The sequence below is a fragment of the Seriola aureovittata genome, chromosome 22 (genome assembly GCF_021018895.1).
Source record: "Seriola aureovittata isolate HTS-2021-v1 ecotype China chromosome 22, ASM2101889v1, whole genome shotgun sequence".
In the NCBI taxonomy this organism is placed as follows: Eukaryota; Metazoa; Chordata; class Actinopteri; order Carangiformes; family Carangidae; genus Seriola; species Seriola aureovittata.
The window spans coordinates 15,608,918-15,634,569 of NC_079385.1; the positions used below are offsets into that span (position 1 = coordinate 15,608,918).

The 25,652-nt window shown below is 42.5% G+C and overlaps 2 protein-coding genes across 11 annotated transcripts in view; both read right to left on the minus strand.

The window, feature by feature from the left end:
- si:dkey-97m3.1 (fatty acyl-CoA reductase 1) overlaps window positions 1-5,169 on the minus strand; it is a 53,994-nt gene extending 48,825 nt beyond the window's left edge. The window contains exon 1 of one of the 2 annotated variants that reach the window (XM_056367456.1): window positions 4,976-5,169. In XM_056367456.1, the coding sequence (XP_056223431.1) occupies window positions 4,976-4,984 (9 nt within the window). In that variant the 5' untranslated portion in view covers window positions 4,985-5,169. Of the gene's footprint in view, window positions 1-4,756; window positions 4,776-4,975 lie in introns of those variants that run through there. The other variant, XM_056367455.1, reaches the window with a different exon arrangement.
- A 3,996-nt stretch (window positions 5,170-9,165) lies between these two features.
- magi2a (membrane associated guanylate kinase, WW and PDZ domain containing 2a) overlaps window positions 9,166-25,652 on the minus strand; it is a 218,581-nt gene continuing 202,094 nt past the window's right edge. For 5 of the 9 annotated variants that reach the window (XM_056367116.1, XM_056367115.1, XM_056367113.1 and 2 more), the window contains 6 exons: window positions 24,959-25,144; window positions 23,156-23,372; window positions 22,048-22,273; window positions 20,947-21,099; window positions 16,876-17,014; window positions 9,166-13,400 (listed from right to left, as the gene is read on the minus strand). In XM_056367116.1, the coding sequence (XP_056223091.1) occupies window positions 12,655-13,400; window positions 16,876-17,014; window positions 20,947-21,099; window positions 22,048-22,273; window positions 23,156-23,372; window positions 24,959-25,144 (1,667 nt within the window). In that variant the 3' untranslated portion in view covers window positions 9,166-12,654. Of the gene's footprint in view, window positions 13,401-16,499; window positions 16,611-16,875; window positions 17,015-20,946; window positions 21,100-22,047; window positions 22,274-23,155; window positions 23,373-24,958; window positions 25,145-25,652 lie in introns of all 9 variants that reach the window. The other 4 variants (XM_056367122.1, XM_056367119.1, XM_056367120.1 and 1 more) reach the window with 4 other exon arrangements.

Below are 25,652 nucleotides of genomic sequence, written 5' to 3' on the forward strand. Positions count from 1 at the left end.
ATGTTAAACAGCTTTCTTCAGTATAAACAAGAACACATACCAGCGACATGATCTTCTCTTACTGTTACACTAAAGGAAGCGGGAAGTAAAGTGACGCAACTTATCTTTTTTTAGGTTCAGTCATTCAGCCAACTGGAACAAACTCCAGGCTGCAACATCTCAACAACCAATAGATGCCATAAGGTTTAGAAGCAGACAGTCATTATTCCCAGAGGATGAACCCTAATGACCCCGGTGATCTCATGACTTTTCATCTAACGCCATCGGCACGTGGCGGTCTTCACTCACCCTGCGGAACATCATAACACCTGATGGATGGATTGTAGAAAATGTTGCACTTCTCAGACGATGAATGACTTGATTTGGAGACTTTTCTTCTGGTGTTACCATGAGGTTGACGTTTATGGTTCTGAGTGAACAACCATTCAAACTTATAAATGACAGACATTTTGTTTTCTCACCAAAATATTAGAATATTCTTTTGTTCCAGCTCCTCAGTTGTTGTTGTGTTTTATATGTTAATGCAAACTGAATCTCTTTTATTAATAAATCATATTAAAAATTGCTGATGTCACCTGAGGCTTTTGGAAATTGTGACAATCATTTTTCATTTCTGACATTTTATAGAACAAAATGATTAATTGCTAAATTGTGAAAGCAAATCGATACCGAAAATAATCGATAGCCGCAGCCTTAATATTTAAGTTCATGTCCCTCTCAGGATGAATTCAGGTGATTCAGGCCACCGATCACACTATTCCCAATACTCTTCTTTAGAAACATGTTGATTCATGATCAAAAATGTCAAAGACTTTTAACCCCATGATGCTTCCTCTGATTTGATCTTTGGGAGGAGGACACCATCATATGAAGTGGGACCTACCCGTCTCGTCCTTCCTTTGAGGCGGACAGTAAACCAACAGGCTTCCCTGGTTGATTTATGGTCGTAGATCTAGTGAATTCCCCCGAGGAAGCAAATCAATTCCAGGGACTTACACAAAACGTCAAAGCAGAGACGTATGTATGATCTATGGCATTTACATCACTGTCAACAAGACTGATTGACAAAATCTAAAGCTAATGTTTGTAAAAAACGAAAGAAAAAGCAGCTGTAGGTAGCAGTGCTCAGTATGGCTCTCTCTCTCTCTCTCTCCCCAACACATGCACTGACTGACAACACCAACAGTATAAAGAGATTTACTTCCTCTGCAATCCCCTCACCCCAGACCACGTCTTTACATCACAAACTGCGGACACAGATGCAGAGGAGGAACAGCTCTCACGCTGCACTCCCATCATGCCTCTGCACCTACTGCACTGTACTACTACCACCCTCTGTGGGATGGAAATCCATGGAGGAGGAGGAAGAAGACTGAAAAACACATCTACTTATCATTGAAAGATTTATGAAGAGCTGCAACAGGAGGCAGAAGGAAGTGCTCGTGTAAAGCAGAGGTTACAAAAAAAAAAAAAAAAAAAAAAAAAAGGATGGCTGTAGAGGATGTTGAGAAAAGAGAGCAGAGGGGCTTGAAGAACAAAGTAAGAGAGGTAAGAGAAGACAGGATGAGAGGCTGTACACGTGAAACGAGACATGTTATAGACCCCGGAAGACAGACGAGGGGACTTTTCTAAATCTGCCTTGTCCAGTTCCTTGTTACAAAATCCAACTCTTTCACTCTCACTTTTGACATCTTAGAAAGACAAAACTTGTGACACAAAATAAATACTTAATCCACTACCGATGGCAGCCATGCGTGCGATTTCATGAGCGAGAAGTGAAGAGAAACCAGGTAGGGAATAAAATGCTCTCTGGCAGCATCTGATCACACCTAAAGCAGCTTTAAAATGAGCACACTTCCACGAGCATGTGTGTACGCTTACCTAACACTTATCTGAGAACAAAAATATAGGTCAACCTGAGACGATAATTAGCTCTTTTTGTGATCCCGATTTAGAATCAGCTCAAGACTCTTTTCTCATTTTGCCTCTTATAGCTGTGATGGTGACGAGCAATGTTTACGATCACACACCGAAAACACCTTCTGGAGGGAGAAAATCTGCTCACACTTTGCACCATATGATGACTTGATATTTTATATTAAGCTTTTTTTTCAAAATAAAAAGAGAAAGAACATGAGCTACAGTCACACATCCTATGGTAGCGCTTCTTTCATTTAACATAACACCGTGGCAGGAGCATCATGCATCCAACTGCTTCAATGGAAACAGTTTCATGACTCAGCATGACTGGTCTTAATACATTATGAGGACAGTCAATTTATTACACAAAATAAAATATCTACTATTGATCTGGGCAGGGGTTACATTGCCTTACTGTGTAAATTATGCATGTTTGTGTCAATAAAACGGAAATATAAAGTGGCATCAACCTCTTTTGTAGAGATGTACGATATGAATGATTGATGTAGATACACACTTTATAATATAGCTGCAACAATTAGTCAGTGTATAATATTTTTTTTCTTCTCCGTTTTTAATGCAAAAAATGTTCTAGTTCCGGCTCCTGAGTTACGAGGACCATCTGCTTTCCTTCAACTTGTGTTTCTGTAGCGTTTCATGCTGATCAAAGGAATAAACAAGAAAACAATTATAAGATTCTTCACTAATACAAATAATCACAAGTTGCAGTCCTGCTACAGTATAGTGGTTTATTGTGTGTGTGATTTAAGCATTAAGCAGTTTGTGTCAATAAACTGGAGCAGTGTGCAGTGGTAGATTTTAAACACATTTTGTAAAGGGCTGATGTGGTTGTTTCAAATGGTAATACACACTGAAGAACAAGAAAAACACCATTTTTTGTGGTTTCTGTCCAACTGTTTGTTTGCAATCTTTCCTGCAGCTAATAAAATGATTCACATTGAGTCCCTAGCTTTTAACCTGTCTGACATATTAGGTATTAACATACCCATTGTGTGTGTGTGTGTGTATGAGAGAGAGAGAGAGAGAGAGAGAGAGAGAGAGAGAGAGAGAGAGAGAGAGAGAGAGAGAGAGAGAGAGAGAGAGATGTTATAGTGTGTAACCTGGTTTGATGTGCCTTGTCTTGCTTGTCAACTTTGTTCAGTGCTGTTCTGTGGCTTAAAATTTGCTTTAACCTAACCCTGGTAAATAAATAAATAGTCCTATCAAAAAAAATGGTTAATATATTCACTGTAAATTAAATATTAAATAGGCCATCAAATTAGGTTTGAGGTGTCACATGTTACCACCTCAGATTAAATGGACATGAAGCCCTTACACAAAAGGGCAAAATGTATAGCATTTGGCAACAAGGATTCAGTGCATGACAATGCAAAAAGAATGAATGGGAGGCTTGTACTGAATAGACTGTACAGCAGGTTAGTCCTGTGGTTTATGAAGCCCATCATGGGAATTTAACTTTCCTGCTTGTTGATATATGAACAGAGCTGTGGTAGAATCTGCTCGGGGCTCTTAATGCAGTAAATCTTATCCAACACATTAAGTAGAAATCACATGCAGCACCACACATCTTGTCAGATCTGACTTCTGCTAGGAAATGTCTGATGTACATCCATATGAGAGGCCAAAAAAACAACAACAAATTAATTAATTAAATAATTAAATAATCATGCTACAGCCTGATCTGAACACAAGCTGCTGCCCAGTTGAACATTCATGATCAGGAGTCAGCTGGGCTTTCTGTCATCTCAGTCAGATCACTGATCAACACCATGCCACCCGGGAGATGATTCAAACGACTCGCCTCCACATGGCAAACCCCCGACACAGACACGGAAAAACGCCAGGGCGGTCATTTCTGCCTCTCCGCGTCACAACGATGGCTCCCGCTTCTTCTCGGGGCTCGTGTTATTTATCGCCGCGACAGTCACAAAATAATTTAACAAAATTTACGTTTTTACAAAATCGTGCAAACATTTTCCGTTTCATAGCGTCAAGATAGAAGTTCTGGGAGCTACTTCCGGCAAAACTTTTCATAATAAAACCAAAAAGTGAAGGAAGGGTAAAAAATAAATAAATAAATAAGGTACCATCTACAGCAACGAATCATCACATCTGATGAGCAAGAAGCAAAGGCTAATATTTTCGCTTGGAAATTAATCAACTAACAAAATTGCGATTTATTTTCTGTCTCCTGAATTACCTAGTAATATAAACACAGCAAAAAGTTGGTATTTTGGTGTGAGCATTTGAAGGAGCTGGTTCTTTTGAGTGACACTAATATCTGACTGTAAACGACAGCTTTAAACGTTTTGTGTCCATGAATTATGGCAAAAAGTAATGACATTGCTGCTACTCCTAAGCAACTTCATAGTTAGCCCTGCACTAAGAGTCCCATGTGGGGTCAATAAATGTAGGCCTAACTACTTTTTAGATGTAAGATAGTTAACATGAGGTTACATTTTGTGTAAAAATCCACTAAATACTCTACTCATTTAACACTGTTCAGCTAAACTAATCTACTAGATGGTTAAATTGTACGCTTAGTATTTTATTTTTATATTAAATATGTGTATGCTTTTCTTTTGAAGGCCGCAGTCAGTACTTCCTGTTTTGTAGCAGCTAACGGGTGCTAACTAGCCGCAGCTGCTGCTCCACGCTGACTGCGGCTCGAACTGTCCCACTGTCCGCCGCCCTGCTGTCGGAGGCGGCTACAGCTTCGTGCTAACTACGTGCTCTCTTCACACACACACAACCCTCCAAGTTGAGACTTAAACAAACGATTGAAAGAAAAAAGCCAAAACACTATGAATTTTACCAGCTGTGTGAGCTCGTGAACCTTTTCAGCGTTTTCATCCCCGGCATGTTGATGCTCACTCCCGCGGCTCCGACCACACAGCCGACAAAACCAATGAAAGATGCTCCACCAGCGGCGTGCCACGACAGACCGCGGCTTCCCAAAATCCATATTAAAATCCTAAAACAACGGAAAACACCCTCCGTTTTCAACTGTAAACAGAAATAAAATGCTCCCTACCGTAGACATTGGTTGGTGCGGGTGGCTCCTTCCTCTTGCGGCTGTCAAAGAGGCTGTGCGGTGCGGCAGCTGCGGACTCTCTGCCTCCTCCCACCGGCCGCCCCTGGGCTCTGGCTGCTGGGTTACTTCCACCGTGAAAAACGCCCGGTTCGAGCCTGCCTACTGCCTGTCTGTCTGCAGACTAGAGCAGCTAGACAGACTGCTACACAAATATGAGACACTGAGTGGGCAGGGCGTGTCACCCCGCCTGTAGGCCCTCCCCTAGTCCCGCCGGTACACGCCGTTCTGCTGTGCGCAAACTGAGCGCCACGCCAAATTTCATTGAAAAAATCTGAGAAGTTAACTTTGCTTGCTGGAAATGCAAAGAGATGTTTTTCATAGGTGGGGCTCTGATCAGAATATTAACATCGCCATATGCCAACACAAAAATCAAAGCATTACAATACAACGTTATAATAGTTCACATTAAAAAAAATATTGGTTATTTTTTGAGAAAAACTTGGGCTATTTCTATATGTAGTCTACTTTGGATTTCTTTATAGATCCAAAAATTGATGGCATCTTCAAAATATATTGTGATCTGAAGTGTACATAAACAATACAATAAGACAAGATCAAACTAATTTGATGATTGTCCATGTTTACTCAATGATGTCATAAACTTTGAAAAATCATTTAAAACGACCTATCTCCTGACACAGACCGATCCATTGATTGCTCTTATACTGAATCCATTGTTCATTCTGCTGCTGAAACCTCATGTCAGGACAGGCCCTTACTATTGACTTCCACATAAAAAGACTCAAAGGCTGATCATTTGTTCCCCTGGTTGCAAAACAGTCATGTATAATTAAAGTCAGCCTGTTGCCTGGAGAACACTTAAAAACTCCAGTTGGTGCCATTATTCCACATATCACAGCTCTGATTAAGACTCACAATCTCACATAGTTTCATTGCACTTAGCTGAAGGGCACAGATTTCTGCAGCTGTGCAGTGACTACAATATAATCGACAAAATAAATCTCTGCCAAAGTATGAACACATGACTGGATGACATAACAGTGCACATGGCAGAATGGGTTTAGCCGACAGTTCTGGGGAATGTATGGTATGTCTGAGTGTGCGCATGCATTTGTGTGCTTGTGGATGTTGACAAGTCCGTTCAGTAGGATCCTAGCGGCTTTTGAAGGCAATGTAACTTTAAAAGAGTGTGTCAGAAAAGCACAAGGATCAGGCTGCAAACTGGGCTTTGACCCACAAACCTCAAAGTGGCCCTCACATGCTGACAGGATCTGCTCTGCTGAGTGTATTCAAACAGGACAATCTCTCTTTTTTCTTTAATAAAAGGCACACAGGAACAGGACAGCCCTCAGCCTCGTCTGCAGGTAACCCTTGTTCTGCAGTGTATTATTTGTTGTCCCATAAATGCATGTTTTACATTCCCCATGATTTAGGTTGTAATGTTTTGCTGATTGCAGCAGTGTCATGGCTGATACACTGTAGATATTATTTAATTCCACACTGCTGTAATGTGTTTAACATGCGTTTTGAAACTGTGCATGCTCAGGACTCTTTTTCTGCAGCCCGGGTTGCCCCCAAATGAGGTGATTATTTCTCCTGCAACTCTCAGACGATCTGGCTAACAAACAGCAAGGGAGCAGACCTTTCCTGCACAGCTTCCCACATGAAACTGTGCAAATGAGGTGGCACTGAGATAAGAAGGAAACTGCTTTTATGCAGCAAAACAATTCTGTGCTCACCTCAGATGAAAAGCATCAATTAAGTTGCTCCAGGCTGAGGTGAGACAATCCGAGACCTAGATACTGAAACCCTTGATCAGTGGAGATGTTGTTTAAGATTTCTTTTTCTGTGCAAGTCTTCTTGGGGGATGTAGTCATTGTACTTTGTGTTATCTCTGCACTGCAGTTATTTTACTGGCAATATGTTTAGTGTTGATGAGATGCTACAGGATGAAACTATTCAGCGAGGGGGAGCACCACAGACGTCGGCAGAGGAGGTAAAGCAATCCATCAAACACTGCTGTGAAAATCTGAGTCATGCCTACTCTCAATTACATTAGTGTGTGTGTGTGTGTGTGTGTGTGTGTGATGTGAGCCATACTGGTAGTCATTTGTGCAGCTTAGATGAACAGTTTAAACTACTGTCCAACATCCTGTTCATCATCTGAATGCAGTGCTGCTGTGAATCTGCAGAATATTGCTGAGGATTTTAGGCCAACAATCTATAAACTGTAAGTTCTTGCCCTTGAATGCCATTTAATAAACATGCCAAAGGTGCTTCTTCAACTCTAATGTCCATGTTGCCTCTTCAAAAAGAGCAGAGCAGTGTGTCATGGCCTGTCGCTCTCCCGGCGGAGACATGAGTGCAGCTCTGGACTGATTCGCTCCTGTGGAGAATACAGTCACCAGGCAGCAGCTTCCAGCTGGCAGCAGGCAGCCCCGACCAGCGCTGCCTCTGCAGGAGGGCTTGTTGTCCTGCTCCTGCGGTGCTTCATCTCTCACTCTGTTTTTCCTTTTGCGTCTCTTTCTCGTCAGCCTGATGCACAGACCTCTGCATACATGCGTGGAGACGCTGTCAGTGCCAAGGCTTGTGAGAAATATTTGACATTTTGTTCACAAGAGCAGATTAGAGTATTAGTTGAGGTAAAACAGAAGCAGGGTCACACTAAGGATACATGAAATCAAGTCTGAGGTTTGCTAAAATGTTAAATCTAGTCTTGAATACGTCAAGATGCTGATTGCAATGTTTACCTCACATGTGTGTCATGTGTATTTCGAACCGGATATGAGTGTGCTACAAAACCACAATGTCAACCGGAGGAAATGTTTAGACTAGTGTCATTGAATTTCCTAAAGCTGCAGCAGAGGTTGAAGATTGTGCAAATGTTGACCTGAGACAAGAGAGCAGGCATACGTCATTTTTGAATGTGCATGCATTAAAATTCGATGTGATATTGTTTAGTTTATGAAATCATAATATCACACCAGCTTGTAAAACCTCTATATCATTTTATAAGGGGAAATGTCTGACTAATAACTTTATGTAAGTTCAGCAATTATGAAACCAAGCAGCATAAAAATATAAGCCTGGTTTACACTGACCTCTAGTGGAGACATGGATCATGTGCACACAAGGTGTAAAAGACCTAAACTTTCAATCCAAACTGCTCAAAGTTAATAGGAAACTGTCAGTAATTATATACATTAACAGCAAATATCCATCTGAGCAATTAAAATCATTAGGGCCAGTGAGTTTTACAGGTAATATTTCCTGCAGGATTTCACCTTGTCACTCAGGTGCCTCCATGTGGCCAAACAGAGACATTGCAGTGGTTCAGGGAGTTTTCAGAAGAGCCTCATGACATTATTTTGTGTAGCTGCTTACAAACAATCTCAGGCCATTCGACTTAGACACGTATCTAATATGCACAAACATGCACTGATAACACCGAAGCCCCTCTTTAGCATGTATAAGCAGAACATGAACAATTAACAGGAAGTTTATAACGCACCATAATGCAGATATACAGATCTATTCTTAAATGTTTATTAATGTATCTGTCAACGAGTTCTCCTATGAGGCCTCGGCAGCTGGCGACTAAACAGTTATTGAATCTGCAACAATAAAATTATTTAATACTTGGATATATTTATATTAATATGAAATATTTATATGTTTTATTGATGACGTTTTTGAACTCAATTGGCTGATGAAAGCCACGAGATGAGTTGAAATTACTGCAAGAAATCTAGTAAGTGGACCTTGAGTGAGATTTATGTTTATATATATATCTTTTTTTAGTTTTTTTGGTCAAGCTGCTTTTTCCAAGGTCAACATGAAGCTTGAAGTTTGAACTTCATTTGTCATTGTGGTTATTATGCTGATTTGCTTCAGATAAGAAGATTGACACCCACTCCTCATCAATCAGTCATTATCGGTTTAGATACAGATGTTTCACAGGAGGTTTAGTTATACAGTTATGAGCTCTTAAATGTCCTTGTAACTGTTTTCAAATACATCACAGTGTGTTATTAACCACATATTGAGTGTTATTAATACTGAACAGGGGGGTTAAAGCAAAGTGTTACTCATGCACTTATTCAATATAAAGTCTAATGCTTTCATAAAAAGAGACAACCACAACAAATCACACAGCAGCATATCCTAAATGAATCTTTCACGTTGTGTCAAGATTTTCTTTTATTTTGACAGCGTTTCAGAATATCTTACAGGTAAACAAGATTTTTGCAAAAGTTAATATATCCATAGCGTTGCATTTCATAAAAATAGTTGCTCCACTTACAGTCTTTGTGACCATCAATAGTACACTGAGTCATATTTATAGAGATATTTGTTCAGGGTCTACACACTGCTATAGCACTACACAGTGATACTGAGCCGCTTGGGTGTTAGGTTTATGGTGCAGCATGTGCCGTTGTTGCAACACACACTTTGCAAATACACCTCTAGATGTCTTTGTTTTTTGTTCTTTTTTTTTTTTTGCTTTCCATACAAAACTACTTACAATTTGGTTCAGTGGAGACAGCTCAGACGTGGAAAGCAGTGAGTTGTGCAAAGGCTGAGCAAAACGTACGCACATATTTTTGTTCCTGCGTCAAACAGGAGTCACTAAATAAAGGAGCAGTCCGCTCAAATGGGCGTGACGATGCAGTATGCAGGCAGCATCTTCTCCCTTCAGTCTAACAAATGTTAAATTTAAGTTTGGGGCTTGTTTTGTGATGTTCACGCTGCGTACCATCTACAAGTGATTGAAGAGCTGAGCCGTTTGTGCCAGGCTGATGATTTTCTCCGACATAATAATTAATATCCCAAACCCTCTGTGTTGAGATTGTGCTTTAAAGTCAGTCTGCTTATTCCTCGTGTAATTACAGATTACAATGGCAAACATAATGACTTGTCTTCCTTTGCTCTTTTATGCTTTGAACACCGTCGGCCTTTCCCTCAGCAGAGGAAGGAGAAGAAACTTTTGTTATGGTATTATCCAGAATTGTGATTCTTTTTTTTCTGTTAAATGTTGACTCATTTTGAAGAAATATATATCACTCAGAAATAACATGTCTGTAAAGAAGATTCAGATGCCAGGTTAAGATTTGTAGATCTCAAAAAATTGACTGTTCATTAAACCCCTTCCCCCAAACAGGGATTCAATCATAGCTTAGCAACTTTAGGTCCGCAGGCACGGCAGGCCTGTCGAACTCTGGATTGCTCCACATGTCAAAGTGCTGTTCATGGGGCCGTGGAAACATCAACACTCTGTATTAAGAGTTTGAAAGGAATCAAGTGTGATTATCTGCTCTAGTGTGAGATGCATTTGTTAGCATGTCCAGCTAACTACTTTACTACCTAATGTTAGCAGGGTAAAGTCAAGTTTACACTCCAGCAACTCCAACCATTGTTAGCATTATGTTCGCTAACCTCGTAACGTTTGTTAGTTTCCATCCTAAACCTTTTCTTACATTCTTATCAACATTCATACAATGCTAGGACTTTCTTTACACTGCAATACAACACTAATGCTGTTTCTTTATATCTTTTATATCTCCTCTAGTTGTTTAGCATCATATGCAGCCATCAACTTCCTGTTTGAAACACATTTTACAAGGTTCTTGTTATTAAACTGGAGTCAGCTTTTTCACCCATTTTGAGGAGCAAATGTTAGCTTAATTTGCTAGATAGCTATAGCGGATAAAATCTGCTAGCAACAGTTATCATTTTAGCCAAAACTGTCCGTTACTGCCCAGAAAGTACAAGCCAGGTTGCTGTTGTCTGAAATCCAGGACCCACTGTTTCAAAGATAATTGAGAAACGTAAACTGCAAATGTACCGTGCAAGAATGGAAACCTAGCAACAGTAAGAAAAGATGGCAGGGCTTAGCAAACGGTAGCAATTGTTTTTGTTTAAAAATGTACAAGCGCATAGCCAGCACTATGAGACAAAGTCTGGAGCAGATACGTAAACTAAAAAAAAACATACGGGGAGCTTTGGCGAGGACATGTACTTCTTAATAACACAGTGTAGACAGAGTCACCTAAAAACTAATGAAATTCAGCAGCTGACAGTGGCTGTGACAAGTGCAACCTCTTCAAGCCGGTCTGGAAATAATAGAAAAGTTAGATTTTCAAATCGAGGCCGTTCTTTCATTCAGGTCACAGACTGTTAGGCGAGCGAGCTTTTGACAAGTGAGACTGATAGTTTGACGACTCAATATCAGATTGTACTAATTCAGTTTGGTTTGGGTTCAAAGCTCTGCCCTGCGCTGACATTCGATCATTACACCAAGCGATTCTTCATGGAAATTACTAGTGTCAGACCTCATTAAGAAATCAGTAATGAAAAGTATCGTGACCCAAAACGAACTACTTGCACAAATAAGGACCATCAATACCTCTGGTAATGGACTAATTTTCATACATAAACTTGTGAATTAAATTATGTATTTCACCTTATCACACTCTGAAAAAATACAGTTTATTATTTATATGTGTAGAGTTGGTGTTTTATAGCAGCCTGTTTCGAACCCTCTAAAGTGTTTTGGAGTTGAACCTTTGACTTTAAAAGCCAACCTCTCTGTCAGTCTAAGGCACTCTGCCCCTCGGTCGGTATCATGTGAGCTCCTTCTCTCAGCATCCGGCTGGACACCGCCACCGTCGCGGATTGCTTTGTTCGTTAAGCACAGAAATGAGAAAAATGGATTGACACGAGACCCCCTGCTGAACTCGGGTTGATTCGAGCGCAAATAGACCGTGCAGTCAACCGCAGCGGGCCTGGCGAGACCCTAAACTGCAATCACAGGGCTGAACTGGAGTGAAGAAGAAGAGGGAGGAAGTCGGTGTGGGTGAAAGTTCTGGTCCTCGTCGCCCCGCTTCGCCTCGCTCGTCTAATCATGGACTAGATTTTCCATCGGCTCAGCTATAAGGTTCTGTTCGCTTAAAGATGATCTTATTTACAAAATGATCCCACATATTCATATTCATTATAATATATCTATGTCTATAATCATCTGATAGATTATTCAAGACAGATTCAGGCCCACACAGTCTCTGTTAAGGCAAAGTTCTGTTGATAAGTTTCATCTCTGCTGTCACTCTGTGTCCCATTCGCTCTTGTCAAAAACAGGCAGACCTTCTTTTTAACATTCCTTTTCATAAAATAGACTCCATTGTGTAGATATATATATATAAAAAAAAGTTCAATGACAACTGACAGTTGCTCCCTGTCATGTTGTTTATATTTGCATGTTTGTCCCCCAGTTCTGCTCAGGGAGAACTCAAAATAGAGTTCCTCAGAGTTTGTACCCTCCAGAATGATTCCCCGCCACGCTACACACACATTCTACTTGCTTTTCCATTTTTTTTTTTTTTTTTTCAAAAAGTGGATGATTTACCAGTTCTTAAGGTGGTGGGTGTAAAATATTTCTCAAAATAATTTAGAGTACAGTATCATAAATAAAATTCTAAAAACACGTGGTCCAGATCACCCTGCTCCCCCACCTCCTTGGTTTTGACTCTGGTCCATGGGAGAACGGGTTTGAGGGGGAGATAAAGGAGCACAGGAAGGTGTGAGGATGGTGGTTTCATCCGGATGGGGTGGTTTAGTTCAGATGAGTGTGGCCACTGTTTTCAGCTGGAGCTGTGGTGTTATCTGCTCAGCGTGGACGTGCCTGTGCGCAGCGTGCTGGGCAGCTTGTCTGATCCAGGGATCTTCCAAGGCCCAGGAGAGACCGTGGCCTTCCTCCCCGCTGCGCTGCTGCTGATGCTGCTGCTGCTGGTGCTCTTGTTGGGCAGGCTGGGCCGGCTCTCTCCCAGGCTCCGGTCCAGTTCCCTGGACCTGGGCTTGCCCTGCTCCGGCTCCACCTGCTGCTGCTGCTGCTGCCGCCCGCCGCTGTAACGCCCCACATCATCCCTGCTGTTTCCGTTAGTGTGTGGGAGCTTGGAGCTGCTGGGAGAGTGGGCGCATTCTCTGTTGTCCCCAGTGTTTCTCTCCTTGGACCTCCCTCTAGTGCTCCTGGAAGGTTTGGGCTCCCCACTCTGCCCCTCCTTGCCCCCTTCCCCCTCAGCAGTGGGCTGCACCCTGTGCCCCTTGCGGGTGGACCTGCCACCCTCTTTCTTTGCTCTGCCGCTCCCGCCGGTTGTAGCCGCTCTCCTCCCCTGGCTGATCGGATCTGGGTTTAGCAGCTCGGCCTTCTGGGGGCTCTTCGAACGCTCTGTCCTGCTGTCTCGTGCCACCAGGTCTCGAGGGACGTCCAGAGGCAGCAGGTGAGGTGGGTCGGGGGCCGGGGCCAGATGAGATGAAGGCGATGACATGGAAAGGCTGTCGATGGGAGGGGCTACTTCCGACAGGCTTGGGGAGGCTGAAGGGCGAGCATCCCATGGGGCGGCATTGTCTAGAACACACATACACACAGTCAATAATATGAAAACCACACAAACAAACAAACAAACACACACACACTCTGCTTAAAAGCTTGCTTGCACGCATGCCACTGCATAACCGAACACAAACACTAAATCAAAACAAGAATAATCACCACAGCAATCATTCCTATTCTACAAGCTAAAAGCATTAAAGTAAATATCCAGGCAGCACAGCAACATACTTCCGAGCGTGTCGTAGGGCAACTCTACTTTTAGACAACATCAATCCGCCTCCCATAGCTCTCTTTAAAGCCTCTGCCAATCTAAAACCTTGGCGTAAAATCGAAAACAGGTTTAATGAAATGGATGATGTGCCCAATAAGGTGGTGCTATAGCGAGAATGAAAACCTCAGGGGCCAAGTGCCTCTCTCTCTTAAGCCTGAAGAAGTCTGTATCCAGCGTAGCGGCTGCAGTGAATCTGCTCCTCCACAACTCTCCACTCTCACGGACTGTTAGCTTCTGTTTCTGCACTGATGAGCCTCGGCCATCACTCGTTTTCAGTGGGCTAGGCGGTGGGGGCGGGCAGAGGCTAGGCTAGCTACAGTAGCACCATGAGGCCAATTATAAGGAGACTCTCGTTGCAGAGTTGAGTATATTAGATGCAGGACTGAGAGGGGAGACATTCCTAGGTGCATTGGAGCTTCACCTATCGTATGCCTTCCACAATGAGGCATATTAGGGCCCTATGTGTGTGCACGTAATGTTGTGTGTGTGTGTGTGTTTGTGTGCTGTACAGAAAATTCACACACTGTATTAACACTTCTTATAAGCTCAGTTAAAGCTCTGGTCTCCTTACATTTCTGCTGAGTCGCCACAACACATTACAAACTACAGTATGTGACTTTGTTCTATATGAGAGCATCTGATCAAAAGCGACATTTCACTCCTTAAACCTGCAATAACTTTGTTTTTGGCCATTTTGAAGCAGCAGAAACCAGCTGAAAGCACTGGCATATTATCATTACATGACGAACTTGTTAGCACACATTTACTTATTTACAAATCCTGCAGATACGGAGCAACATTAGCATTCATCTGGAGTCATGTCTGTGTCCACCTGATGAATGCAAGACCAACATTCACTTTCCTTTTAGCTCTGTTTTGTGCTCCACTGACTCCTGAGGGAAATATCCGGCTCTTTAACTGCTAAATGCTCCATTATGTTCATTAGCTAGACGCTAACTTTGTCTGTCCGCTGTTAGGTAGTGAACAGTGGGTTTTTAGAGATGTTTTGCTGCCTAGTGGGGCTGAAAATGAGGCTGTGAGAGCAGTGAGAGTGAAACAAATGGCAACGTTTCAGGCTGGAAAACTTAAACAATGAGTTGAAATAAGGTAGACGGTTTTGTGGAGTTGAGAACTACAGTTGTGTTATATTTCTCTGTGAGTTTCATCCCCGTTAACATTACACATAGTACTTTACGTTGGTTTAAAATCAAACTTAAAATACTCAGTTTAGGAGACGTCTTAAGTTAATTAAGTTAGTAAGTTAGTTAGAAAGATGTTTAGCATCTAACGAAAGATGAAAGTTGCATTGTGGGAGCTGTAGTTTGATCCAGAGGGGCTTCAGCCTTAACCCAGGATATTTTGTCGACTGCTGTATCTGTTTAATCTACTGCAAGACACTGCAGCTCTGTGGAAACACAGCACTAATGACTACTGGAGATTAAGATTACAGACTTAACGTAGAAAATGTGAGGACTTTTATCTTTAAATGAAGAGTGGGGCTCAATCCGACTGGCTCTTCCTCTCTGAGCATACACATGATTCATTATGGGATGTCATTATTTATTTTACTTTGATCTGCATAGCAAAGAAGTTCTACTCTCTCTCTCTCTCTCTCTCTCTCAGGACGTGTGACTCTCATTACTTTGATGAACATGTGCCCTGATGGTGCAGATCTAACGCTAGAACACAAGCACGAAAACTCACACAATGCCACACAAACACATGCACACGACGATAGCCATGCACATGGCCACAACTGCATGTTTTCATGCAAACACAATATTCTTCAGTTTGCATTTAACTGTTCCTTAAAAGCACAGCACAAGAACCCGAGACAAAAATAACTTGCTCCTAAGTATGCTAATGTTTTAAACAGCCTAATTAATCACCGTAGATGATTTGCATAACCTTCCACTATGCAAATAAAGTGCTTGTAAACTACGAGTGATGAAATGCTGAATCAAGCCCACGCAGAATGGAACATGTGGTTTAAGATGCTGCTTCAGGGAAACTCAGAAACAACATTAAGGATCTCTAATGATGGAGCTTTGTGACTTTGGGATGACCACACTAAGACTCCCTGTGTGCATATTTGAAGGCTGCCTCGAGGCAAGTATCACAAAAGCGCTCCACACAGACAGATTAAATCCCTGACTGGAAGGGGGCTGGCAGAAAACAGTCGACATGGGGAAACCACATCACCCCTCTATTTCCTGTGTTTAAGGGCTGGAGGGAGACCACTAAGGCCAAACGCTGATAAATGTGTGTCACTGGGGGCTTTAGTGCCGCGGTGTTCCCCTTAAAATGGTTTTCTCCGGAGTGAGAGGATGGTGGAAAAGTGAGCGTCATGCTGGTGCAGAAGCCACAGGAGTGAGTGACGCATTGGAGTTTTATTACCAGTGGTGTCAAACAAATAAATGTAGCCTTCCAGGCTGCATTCGTGCTGCGCTGAGAATTCACTGGGTAAATAATCGGTCGCAATATTTTACGTTCATCTCCTCTGGCTGACCCAGGGTGAGCGCTCATTTCGTGAGCCTGTAGGTAGCTGTTGGCCACTGATTTATCTTTCTGTCAGGAGGAGAGTTATGTTCACTAATTTTACAGCCTCCCGCAGCCTGAAGTGACTTTTATTCATTATTCCAAAAGCTGAAAGGCAAAATCTTCAACCATTCGGGCGGGCGGGTGGAGGGGGGGGCGTTCAAGGTTATAAAAAGAGAGTTGCTTTGATATGTAAGTGTCAAGTGCATCTCGGACATGTGGGTACAACAAAACAACACACACAAACCACAGCAACAGAAAGCCAGGGGTCGAGTGAAGAGAGAAACATTCGTATGGTCACAAACCGTGTCTTTAGGGTGGCCCATTAGGAAGAAATAGGGGGAGCCATGCTTGTCACTTTTCATGCACATGGAGAGACTGGAAGATACCATTCCTATAGAAGGGGAAGTAACAACCTAGACCAATCAATTAGTGATAGATCACTGAAATGGACAGAAGATAAACTAGTGTTAGTCAGGTTGAAGAGACATCAGATTCTTTTTTACTGTACAGTGAAATACAGAATACAGTGAGTTTATAAAGACATGAATATAGATACATGCTAGAATAATGTTATCAAGAGTTGAAGTGATATTAGGTAAGACAGTGAAGAGTTACAATCTAAGAGTTAAAAGGTAAGAAATGATCCTTAAGACAAAGGAAGTAGTTGCTGATACTTACCGTACTCTGGGACCTGCCCCGTGCCCCTCTTTAGGAGCAGACGAACACGCCGGCCTCCAGACTTGATCAGCTCGATCGCCCTGGCGTGGGTCATGTCCCGGGTGCTCTCTCCATTGATCTCAATGATCTGGTCCCCGACCTGGAAGTCAGGAAGTGTGTGACAGAGAGTCAAAGAAGTTGTAAACAAACTTTCCTATACGACATCGTGTTAAAGGGAACAGTGAGGCAACAGTGAGGCGAAGCAGCTTCCCTGTTTTCCCTTGCACGAAGCAAGATACACAAAGAAGGAGTTTTCTGAGTTTGGTGTGGAAGAACTTCAAGAGCATTGACCTCAAAACCCACCGACAGCTTTGGGATGAGGCAGAACACAGACTGTGAGCCGGGCCTTATCATCCAACATCAGTGCTGACCCTGGCTGAGTCCCTGGAGGCTGAACAGACGCTGCAGGAGCAGATTCATGCTCAGAGGTTTGGAATGAGATCTCTGGGAATCACACGCTGCTGTATTCGACTGCTCTGACTGGGCTGAGTGAGTTTTTAGTTTTGAAAGGTGCGTGTGGTGATATGTCATGAGGCCTGACTCTGCTTCTGCTTCAAATTTTTTATTTCTTTTTAGGTTAAAGTTGGCTAACATCTAGTGTATTATATTTTATTACTTAGGGCAGAGGTTTCAAAGCGGGAGGCGGGCCTCACCAGGGGGGCTCCAAACAGCTTCACGGGAGGCTCAGTAAATGGAAGGAAAAAAACAAGTTATTACATTAGTTATCAAAAGGGGATCAAGTAAATTAGTCTAAATGTGTGTGATTCGATTAAAAAGTAGTTCAGAGATAAAATTTTACTGTTTTTTCCACTTTCCCAGAGTCAGAAACGAATAAAAGCCTCAGGACAGACCTATTTTATGTGTTTGAGTTAGTCTCAAGTTTTGTTACGTTATTTTTTAAAAACGCAACATGAGAGAATCTATTTTAACAACAATATCTTTTCATTTGTATGGAGGAAACCACCTCAGATAACTCTTGTTACAAGTCTTTTTTTCTGCCACAAACTTCAGGCAGCTTTGTTCAGTGACTGATAAATACTGTGTGAGTTCAGAGCAGCCAAGTACAGAAAGCACTGGATCAGGACTGAAGCTGCGTTTATAGATTTAAGCGTACCAATAAAGCTCTTTGACCAGTGACTGTGAAGCATGGAGCAAACCCAGATTGAAACATGGCCTCTGCCGTTTCACATCTGAATCAGAATATAGAAACCGATGAATATGTTAAAGGCGCTTTTGTGTTTGAATAGTGAAGCTTCAAATTGTAGACTGGCATATCTGAGCGCAGGGTGTGAAATGCAGACTAAGAATAACTAATAGAAACACCACATTAATGATATTACATCTACATCAGGTGCCGTCTTGTTGCAAGTTCACGACGGCACAAGTGAGACGAGCAAATTAATGACGGTGTTTGAAAACCCGCGACTGACTCAGTCGTGATGCAGCAGGTTTGAAAACCAGTGCGCCGCCTGCGAAATGGAATATTAACGAGCTTCTTTTATTGTGGATGACAGTAATCTATTAAGATCAATACGGATCTACAGTTCATTGGCTTTCACATGAGCTTCTCTGAGCATTACCAGCCATGAACCGGTGTCAGTTATAATTAACTTCTGCAGTAATTTCGACGTGTAATTTGAGCGGAATTATGGTCCACCCATTCTCACGGCGCTGCTAAGAAACATACTGAGACGTCCTGATGAATACTAATAACCAGCGAATATAAAATGACCATAACTGCAGGAGCTCAGTTAACAGCTGATGTAAACATTAACTGGACTATCTTTCCTTTTTGTGACTTCCCTGTGCTGTACGAGAGGACGGGTCACACGAGTCCCGCTCCCACTCGTCAATGCTTGGAGAGACAGCTCCCCGCTTGACTAATGGGGAGGATTCATGGGGAACAGCACAAACGCACCGGCCAATTACGCTAACAAATGGAGAAGTCCTCCAGTAATGGCCGGGGTAATTTGAAAGTCAGGAGCGGACTCGAGTCGAGAGAGGGGGAGTCATTAGGTGTCATTACAGTGGTCTGAGGAGAGGTGGAAGGCAAGATGGTTTGCTCATTAATCCTCACCTCCTAACAGCAGAGGAGAGTGATCTCCATTTTCATCTTTAATAAAGAAGGAGCTAAAGTTGAATGGACAGCATGTGAATGTGGAGCACAGGGAGTTTGCGCTGGAAGTGGAGCTGGAGTTGCTTCTATTGCACCCGATGCCCACATACACCTCTTTTTATGGAAGTTTTAAAGCTCGGAGAGGTAATAATAGGAAATGCTCAATGATTATCTAACTTCATAAAATATTCCTAAAAGTCACTGTACTGGCACTTAAACCTGAGAAGAACGAAAATTTAAACTCGCTAGAATTTGTTATTGCTCCTTGTTCCTGATTGGTTTGTGGCAGCCGGGGTCAAAATAGATTTTTATTGCCTTTTTAAAGATGTGACAAAGTACCTGTTGAGGAGAAATGACTTGGCTTCAACTCAAAATGTCAGAGTGACTACAGGGAGTCACAGTGCAAGTGGGCTTTTGGGTTTCTGCACCTCAGTACATGTCAAAGCAGCACTCAGATCCAAAGTGACAGGCATGTCAAATGCTTTTTAACCAGTGTCTCACATTTACTTGAGTCAAACATAGATTGATTCCTCTCTGCACCCGCCAGTATGGATCCAGGCTTGTTGGAAGAGAGATCAAAGCTTTCTCTGCACCTTGTTCTCTGAAATGTATTCAAGAGCACAGAGTTGAGTTGATTTCAATATCCTACCAGCGGTGTTACTGCCCGGCCATTCGTCTGTGACAAATCAGACTCAGTGCTGGAAAGAAACTACTCAGGTGCAGTTATGAGGTTCTTGTGTTTGTTGAGAATTTATTTAATTTATTAATTTATGCAGCTTCATAAATCAACTCCTCAGCATTCATGAATTCATAAGCTATCTTGCTCCTCCCTTTGAGATCGTTTAGCTCAAACTCAATCAGCTACAACAGTCAAATGTTGCCTAACAATAATCTAATAATGTCAAATTTACTGTTTACTTTACAATAATAGTTTTGACATTTACTTTTACCTAAAGCAAGATTTAGGACTTTTACTCGTAAAGGAGTATTTTACATCACTGCATTGGTACTTATACTTAGTTAAAGGATCTGAGTACTTCCTCCACCGCTGCTCAGACGTCATGCCGGTCTGAATCCTGATTTTTAAGTGGAGCTCAAGAGGGAATCCCTCCTCCTCCTCCTCTTCCACCTACATCTGGGCCCACTGGACTCTCATCGACTGCACCACTGAGGTGGGAAAGTAATATCTCCCCCGGGGGCATTTTGCACACATTATCTTTGACAGGTTCATTACAGATAAGGAATGTAGAGTAGAATAGCAGACTTGCTATCAGCCCCGGACGTAAAGATCGGGGGAACATACAAGTAACAGAAAAAGAGAAAAAGCGAGCGGGAGATGGAGAGCGACGTGTTGGCTGCAGGATTAAATCAGTACTGACAAACAAAGAAAAGCTACTGTGGAAGTTGCAATTTATGTTGCATGCAGCAAAGCACATGGATGGAGCACATGAGGGGGATTTACACTGCAGTGCCATGTGCTGTATTTGAATTTCTTTAGTATTTTTAGTACATCTTTATAAATTCAGAAATGATGTGTCTGCTTTCTCTGAATAGTACAGTAGCAACTATAGCTGGAGGGAGAATTGTGCAGCTATGCAAACATTAAAGTGCAATTTAAGTTGGCCCACATAAATGTTTTATCTATCTTTATCTTTCAGAATATTATCTGTTACTAAATCCAGAGGAGAGATGAGATTTTAGTACCAAATTTGAAAAACGACCAAAGGACAAACTGTCTCTGAGTTATTTTGGCAGATTATTTCTTAACCAGCTCTGAAAAGTTGCTGCTGAAGCTTTGATAAGATCAGACAATTACAGTTAGCATCTGCCATGTAATCCAGAAAGATAGAAAACAGCTTAACCTTTGAAAAGGGGTGTAGTGGCTTTCTTAAATGAAATTGCATCATCAAACCTACCCTCATCCTGCCGTTGCGGATCGCCGGTCCGTCCTCTGCCAGTCGTAGGACAAACAGGTCCATCTTGTACTCCCGCCCTCCGCGGATGCTGAAACCGAAGCCCTTCACACTTTTCTCCAGCTCCACCGTGAAGAAGTCAAAGTCCTGTGAAAGCTGAGACAAGCAGAGATCAGATATGATTAGATTCACTGAGAAAACAGACCATTACAGCGGAAAATAGTCTCAGGACTCAGCAAGAAAAATAAATGAATAAGAATGGAGCGAATGCAAGGTAAACATAATGCAACCAAGAATTGTATGAAATACATTATTGGTAAACTAGGGAGCTGTTCAAGAGAAAAACACTTTCTTCATCTGGAGGAATGTGTCTGTATCAGCTGTTCGCTTTGTCTGCACAGTTTTACAAACACAGATGACACCAAAGGAAAAGAGGCACAGATGTGCTAATGCTGGTGAAATAACTTGACAGTGTCAGCTTTAAGTAGAAATATGTGGATTAAATTTGAACAGAAACAGAGTTACAGTATATGTGAGGGTTTGTAGAAGAACTGTAGTAAAAAACCCAAAACCCAAAATATATATGTATAAAATGAATTAGGGAAAAGTCTGGAGACAGAACTGTGAATATATTGAAATATCTGCAAAAACAATAAGGGAATGAAGAAATATGATACATGGCACATCCTTAAACTGACAACACAAAGACTTTTCAGTGCTGTATATATTATGACAAGAGCAGAGGCTGAACAATACATCGGCCAACTCCTGTAGGAAATATCTGCCAGCTAAATGCTCCACTGCGCTCAGTGGCTAATCATCAACTCTGTTGGAGTTTCCTACAGCAGCTGAAAACGAGGCTGACGAGAGCAGAGAGACTGAACCACAGCGGCGGAGATGTGAACCACAAAAACCGAAACAAAGAGCTGAAAGCTGCTAAAACGCTTCACAGAGCTGCGGGGAACTGCACAGTCAGGTGATGATTCCCAAAGAGAGACCACGTTCACATCACACACAAATATACTGACTAGTGGATCTGCGTCTCCTTAACTCGTAAGTGTGTGTGAGTTACGAACAGTTTCCTGCTGTGGGACACATCCTTACTTGAACTGGTGGCATCCTGTAGTCTGGGATGGCGAACTGCCTGGCGTCAGTAGCTAGCTGCCTGTAGTCGAGCAGCGGCGGGTGTCTGTAGTCCAGCGTGGGCGGCTGCCGGTAGTCTGCCACAGGCGGGTGCCGGTAGTCCACCGGCGGCTGTCGGTAGTCTGTGAACGGCGGCTGTCGGATGTCCGGTTTAACGTCTTGCCTCGCCTTCACCTCTGACCTGTAACTAACAGACCAATCAGAACGCGGGAAGACCTTCTATGAGCATTTCTCCTACTGTCTCCAGCCGTGCAACATCTTTGTGTTACATTTCGTTAAAACTAATGCTTTCTGAAAAGGCACTGGGTCACCCGGTGTTGACAGAGATGACTTGTTTTGGTTCGCGCTGACAACCATTAAACAAGACCTAAATGAGGAAATTAAACAGTTTTTCCTCACGCGTCACATAAAATGTTTATAATGAAAACAAGTTCCCCCAGAGGCTGCTGATGCTGAGTACAAAGAGACTTGTAGACTGTGCAAAGCAGACGGAAAAGGCAATGACACTGTGGATTTTGGACCCCTGTAGATATTGGTAAAATATTCAAAAGAGCTCTATAAAGAAGCAATTTATGTAAATAATTTAGCGCTCCATAAGAGTTAAGTGATGTTATACAACAAACTGGGGAGTGAGAGAGAGAGAGAGAGAGAGAGAGAAAGACAGGGTGAGAGATGAGGAGACAAGGTAGTGTGAACGAAAAGACAATGTTAGTGACAGTGGGAGAGAGAGAGAGAGAGAGAGAGAGAGGGGAAGAGGAGGAAACTATGACAAGAGATGAAGAGGATGAAGAAGTGACAGAGAGACAGAGAGAATGGGGACGGAGGGAGGAAAGTGTCTGACTGGCTCGTACCTGCGTTCTCGGAGGAACAGTGTTTCGCCCCAGAGACAGATAGAGGGCTAGCCTATAAGAATGCTTCACTGCGTCAGCAAATCATGACAGCTTTCAAGTCTGACACTATAAAACAACACGAGGATGAGACGGGTTTCGTAACTGTTTGCTACCACTTTGACAAGAACTTGTCACGCTCTGTAACCCCCCGCCCCCCGTGTAAACTCCTTGTGTCTTACCTGCTCTCGTGGGTGTAGGTCTGAGGCGGAGGGGCGGGCAGCTGGGTCACGGGGCTCTGGTGGGGGATGGGGTTGGGTTGGCTCACGGAGGGGTTTGGTTCCGTCACTGCTGGGTTGGGCTGGGAGGCTGCCATGCTGGGCTGGGTCTTCGGGCTGTGCTGCTGGGCCATGGGGCTCTGCTTCTCTGAGCTGGGGGCTGAGGGGGGATTACTGATCTCTGCAGTTCAGGAAAAAGAGAACATGAGAAATATAATCAAGTACTTTTAACCCTTTATTTAACCAGGGAAAGGTGTTTTTTAAAGCTTAAACCTGCATTAATTGTTTTTGTTTAGCCACTTGGAGACATAACAACAAGTTATTAAGTCTTAAGATTAGCAAATAGCTGATTTTACACAACCAGCAGACACATTATCTGAATTGCATTACATTACATTATGTTTCTGGCCAACTATCCAACATTCACTCTTATTTTAGTTTTGTTCGGTTTCCACTCCTGAGGGGAATATCAGGCTTTTAAGCTGCTAACCAGCGAGTGGCTAACTTTGTCTGTGTGCTGTTTGATGCTGGGCTGGTAGCGGACAGTGGGTTGATCAGAGTGTTTTATCAGAGTGAGATATCGGTTTGATGAGTAAATGTGTGAATCTGTAAAACTAAAACAATGAGCTGAAAGATGCAAAAACGCTTAAAGCTTAAAGCTGAGGGGAACTGCAGAGTCAAAAGGCAAAAGATTAAAAAGTCTCAGCTTGTATTATCATCATTTGATCCATTATTAATATAAAAATATGGATTAAAAAGAACAACACCACTGTCGAAAACCAAAGTTAATATTAAAGGTGCCCTGTGGAGTTTTCTTCTAAACAAACAAAAGTTTTGTTTACGTTCAGTATTTCTCAGCTAAAGTCAACGCATGTGTCCCTAAGGTCAAACAAATGTCTCGAATTCAACTGCTTTCACAAAACAATATTTGCAAATCGTCATCCTGCATCAACATCAACAACTGTTGATCAGAGGGGTAACGTGAAACTTGCAACAGGATGTGGATCACCGTGTCCACGTGCACAATACTAACAAAATAAAAGCATTGCTCCACAGTGCTACTAGTGGTAAAAAAACCTCCATGGGTTTCCTTCAACACAGCTCTGAACACAGAAGTTATAAATGTCCACGAATGGAAAAGCACACAACAGAACAAAGCAGCTCAAGGTAAAGAGGCGAACCAGCCATCAGTGTCAATCAATCGTTGTCGTTTTGTCCATCTTTTAATCCATACATAATCCAGTCATTTCTCAGTCTTATAAAGTCTGATAAAGGCAGTCATACTTGCTGAGCAGTAGTAGTAGTAATAGTAGCAGTAGTAGTAGTTATAGTAGTAGTAGTAGTAGTAATAGTAGCAGTAGTAGTAGTAATAGTAGTAGTAGTAGTTTTACGCTGGTCTGTTCGAGGTGAGTGGTTAAGAGTCTCTTTGGACTGACGTGACCATGATCGCAGCGTACAATAAGACCCACAGTCATTCTGTACTGTAACTACAAGAGACAAGCAGTTCTGTTCGAGCGCTGCCATGCAACAGTGTTATGGAAACAGTGTTGATTTGGTGACGAGAAGTGGCAGACGAGAAGAAAACAACTCCTGAATATGACAGTGAAAGTTAATCTAAAAATAATCACATTTCACAAAACTCATATTACAACTTTCATCTAACGGAGCCAATTCAATGACTGTCATAAATCATTGTCTCCCCAAAGTATTGCAGATTCTGTAATGTGCTGTGTGTGTGTGTGTGTGTGTGTCCACGTGTTCTCTCACCTTCCTGCGGTATGATCCTCAGGGTGACGCTGAGGCCCGCGTCTTTGATCAGCTTAACGATGTCGGCGTGGGGCATGTTGACGATGGACTGGCTGTTCACTGCCAATATCCTGTCTCCCACCTTCAGCTTCCCGCAGCGGTCGGCCGGGCTGCCCTCGATGATGCGGCCAATTTTATGTGGCACGGCTGTTGGAGGATTTCAAACGCAACACGCTGCAGGTGAAGACGCGCTCGGCGGCAGATTGGAGGATTACGCTCGTGTGTGCTCACACAGCACTCACTCACTGAATGACTGAATATGTCTCTGTCGCTCTCATTTTGCTATTCACCCCAGGCTTACGTAAGGCATCCAGGTTTTTTTTTTTTTCCCTCATGTGTGTGGGCGATGCACTGATGCTCACAGCAGCAGAACAGAGATGTGTGTGACTGACGTATCGTGGGAGGGCATGCATAATTGAAGAGATAACATTAGAGGTGCTTCACTTTTTATTGAGCCATGACCTCTTCTTATACTTACGATTGCTACTTATGTTGACACTAGATTAAGATTACTTGTTAGTTAACATGTGTCTGAGAGGTTTCACATGAGCTTTAGCACTTGAGGCAGTTGTTATATAGAGAAGAGAGGATGACTGATGATGCATGAGCATCCACTTGACTCCATGAAACACCACTAAAACAATCATCGGACTCA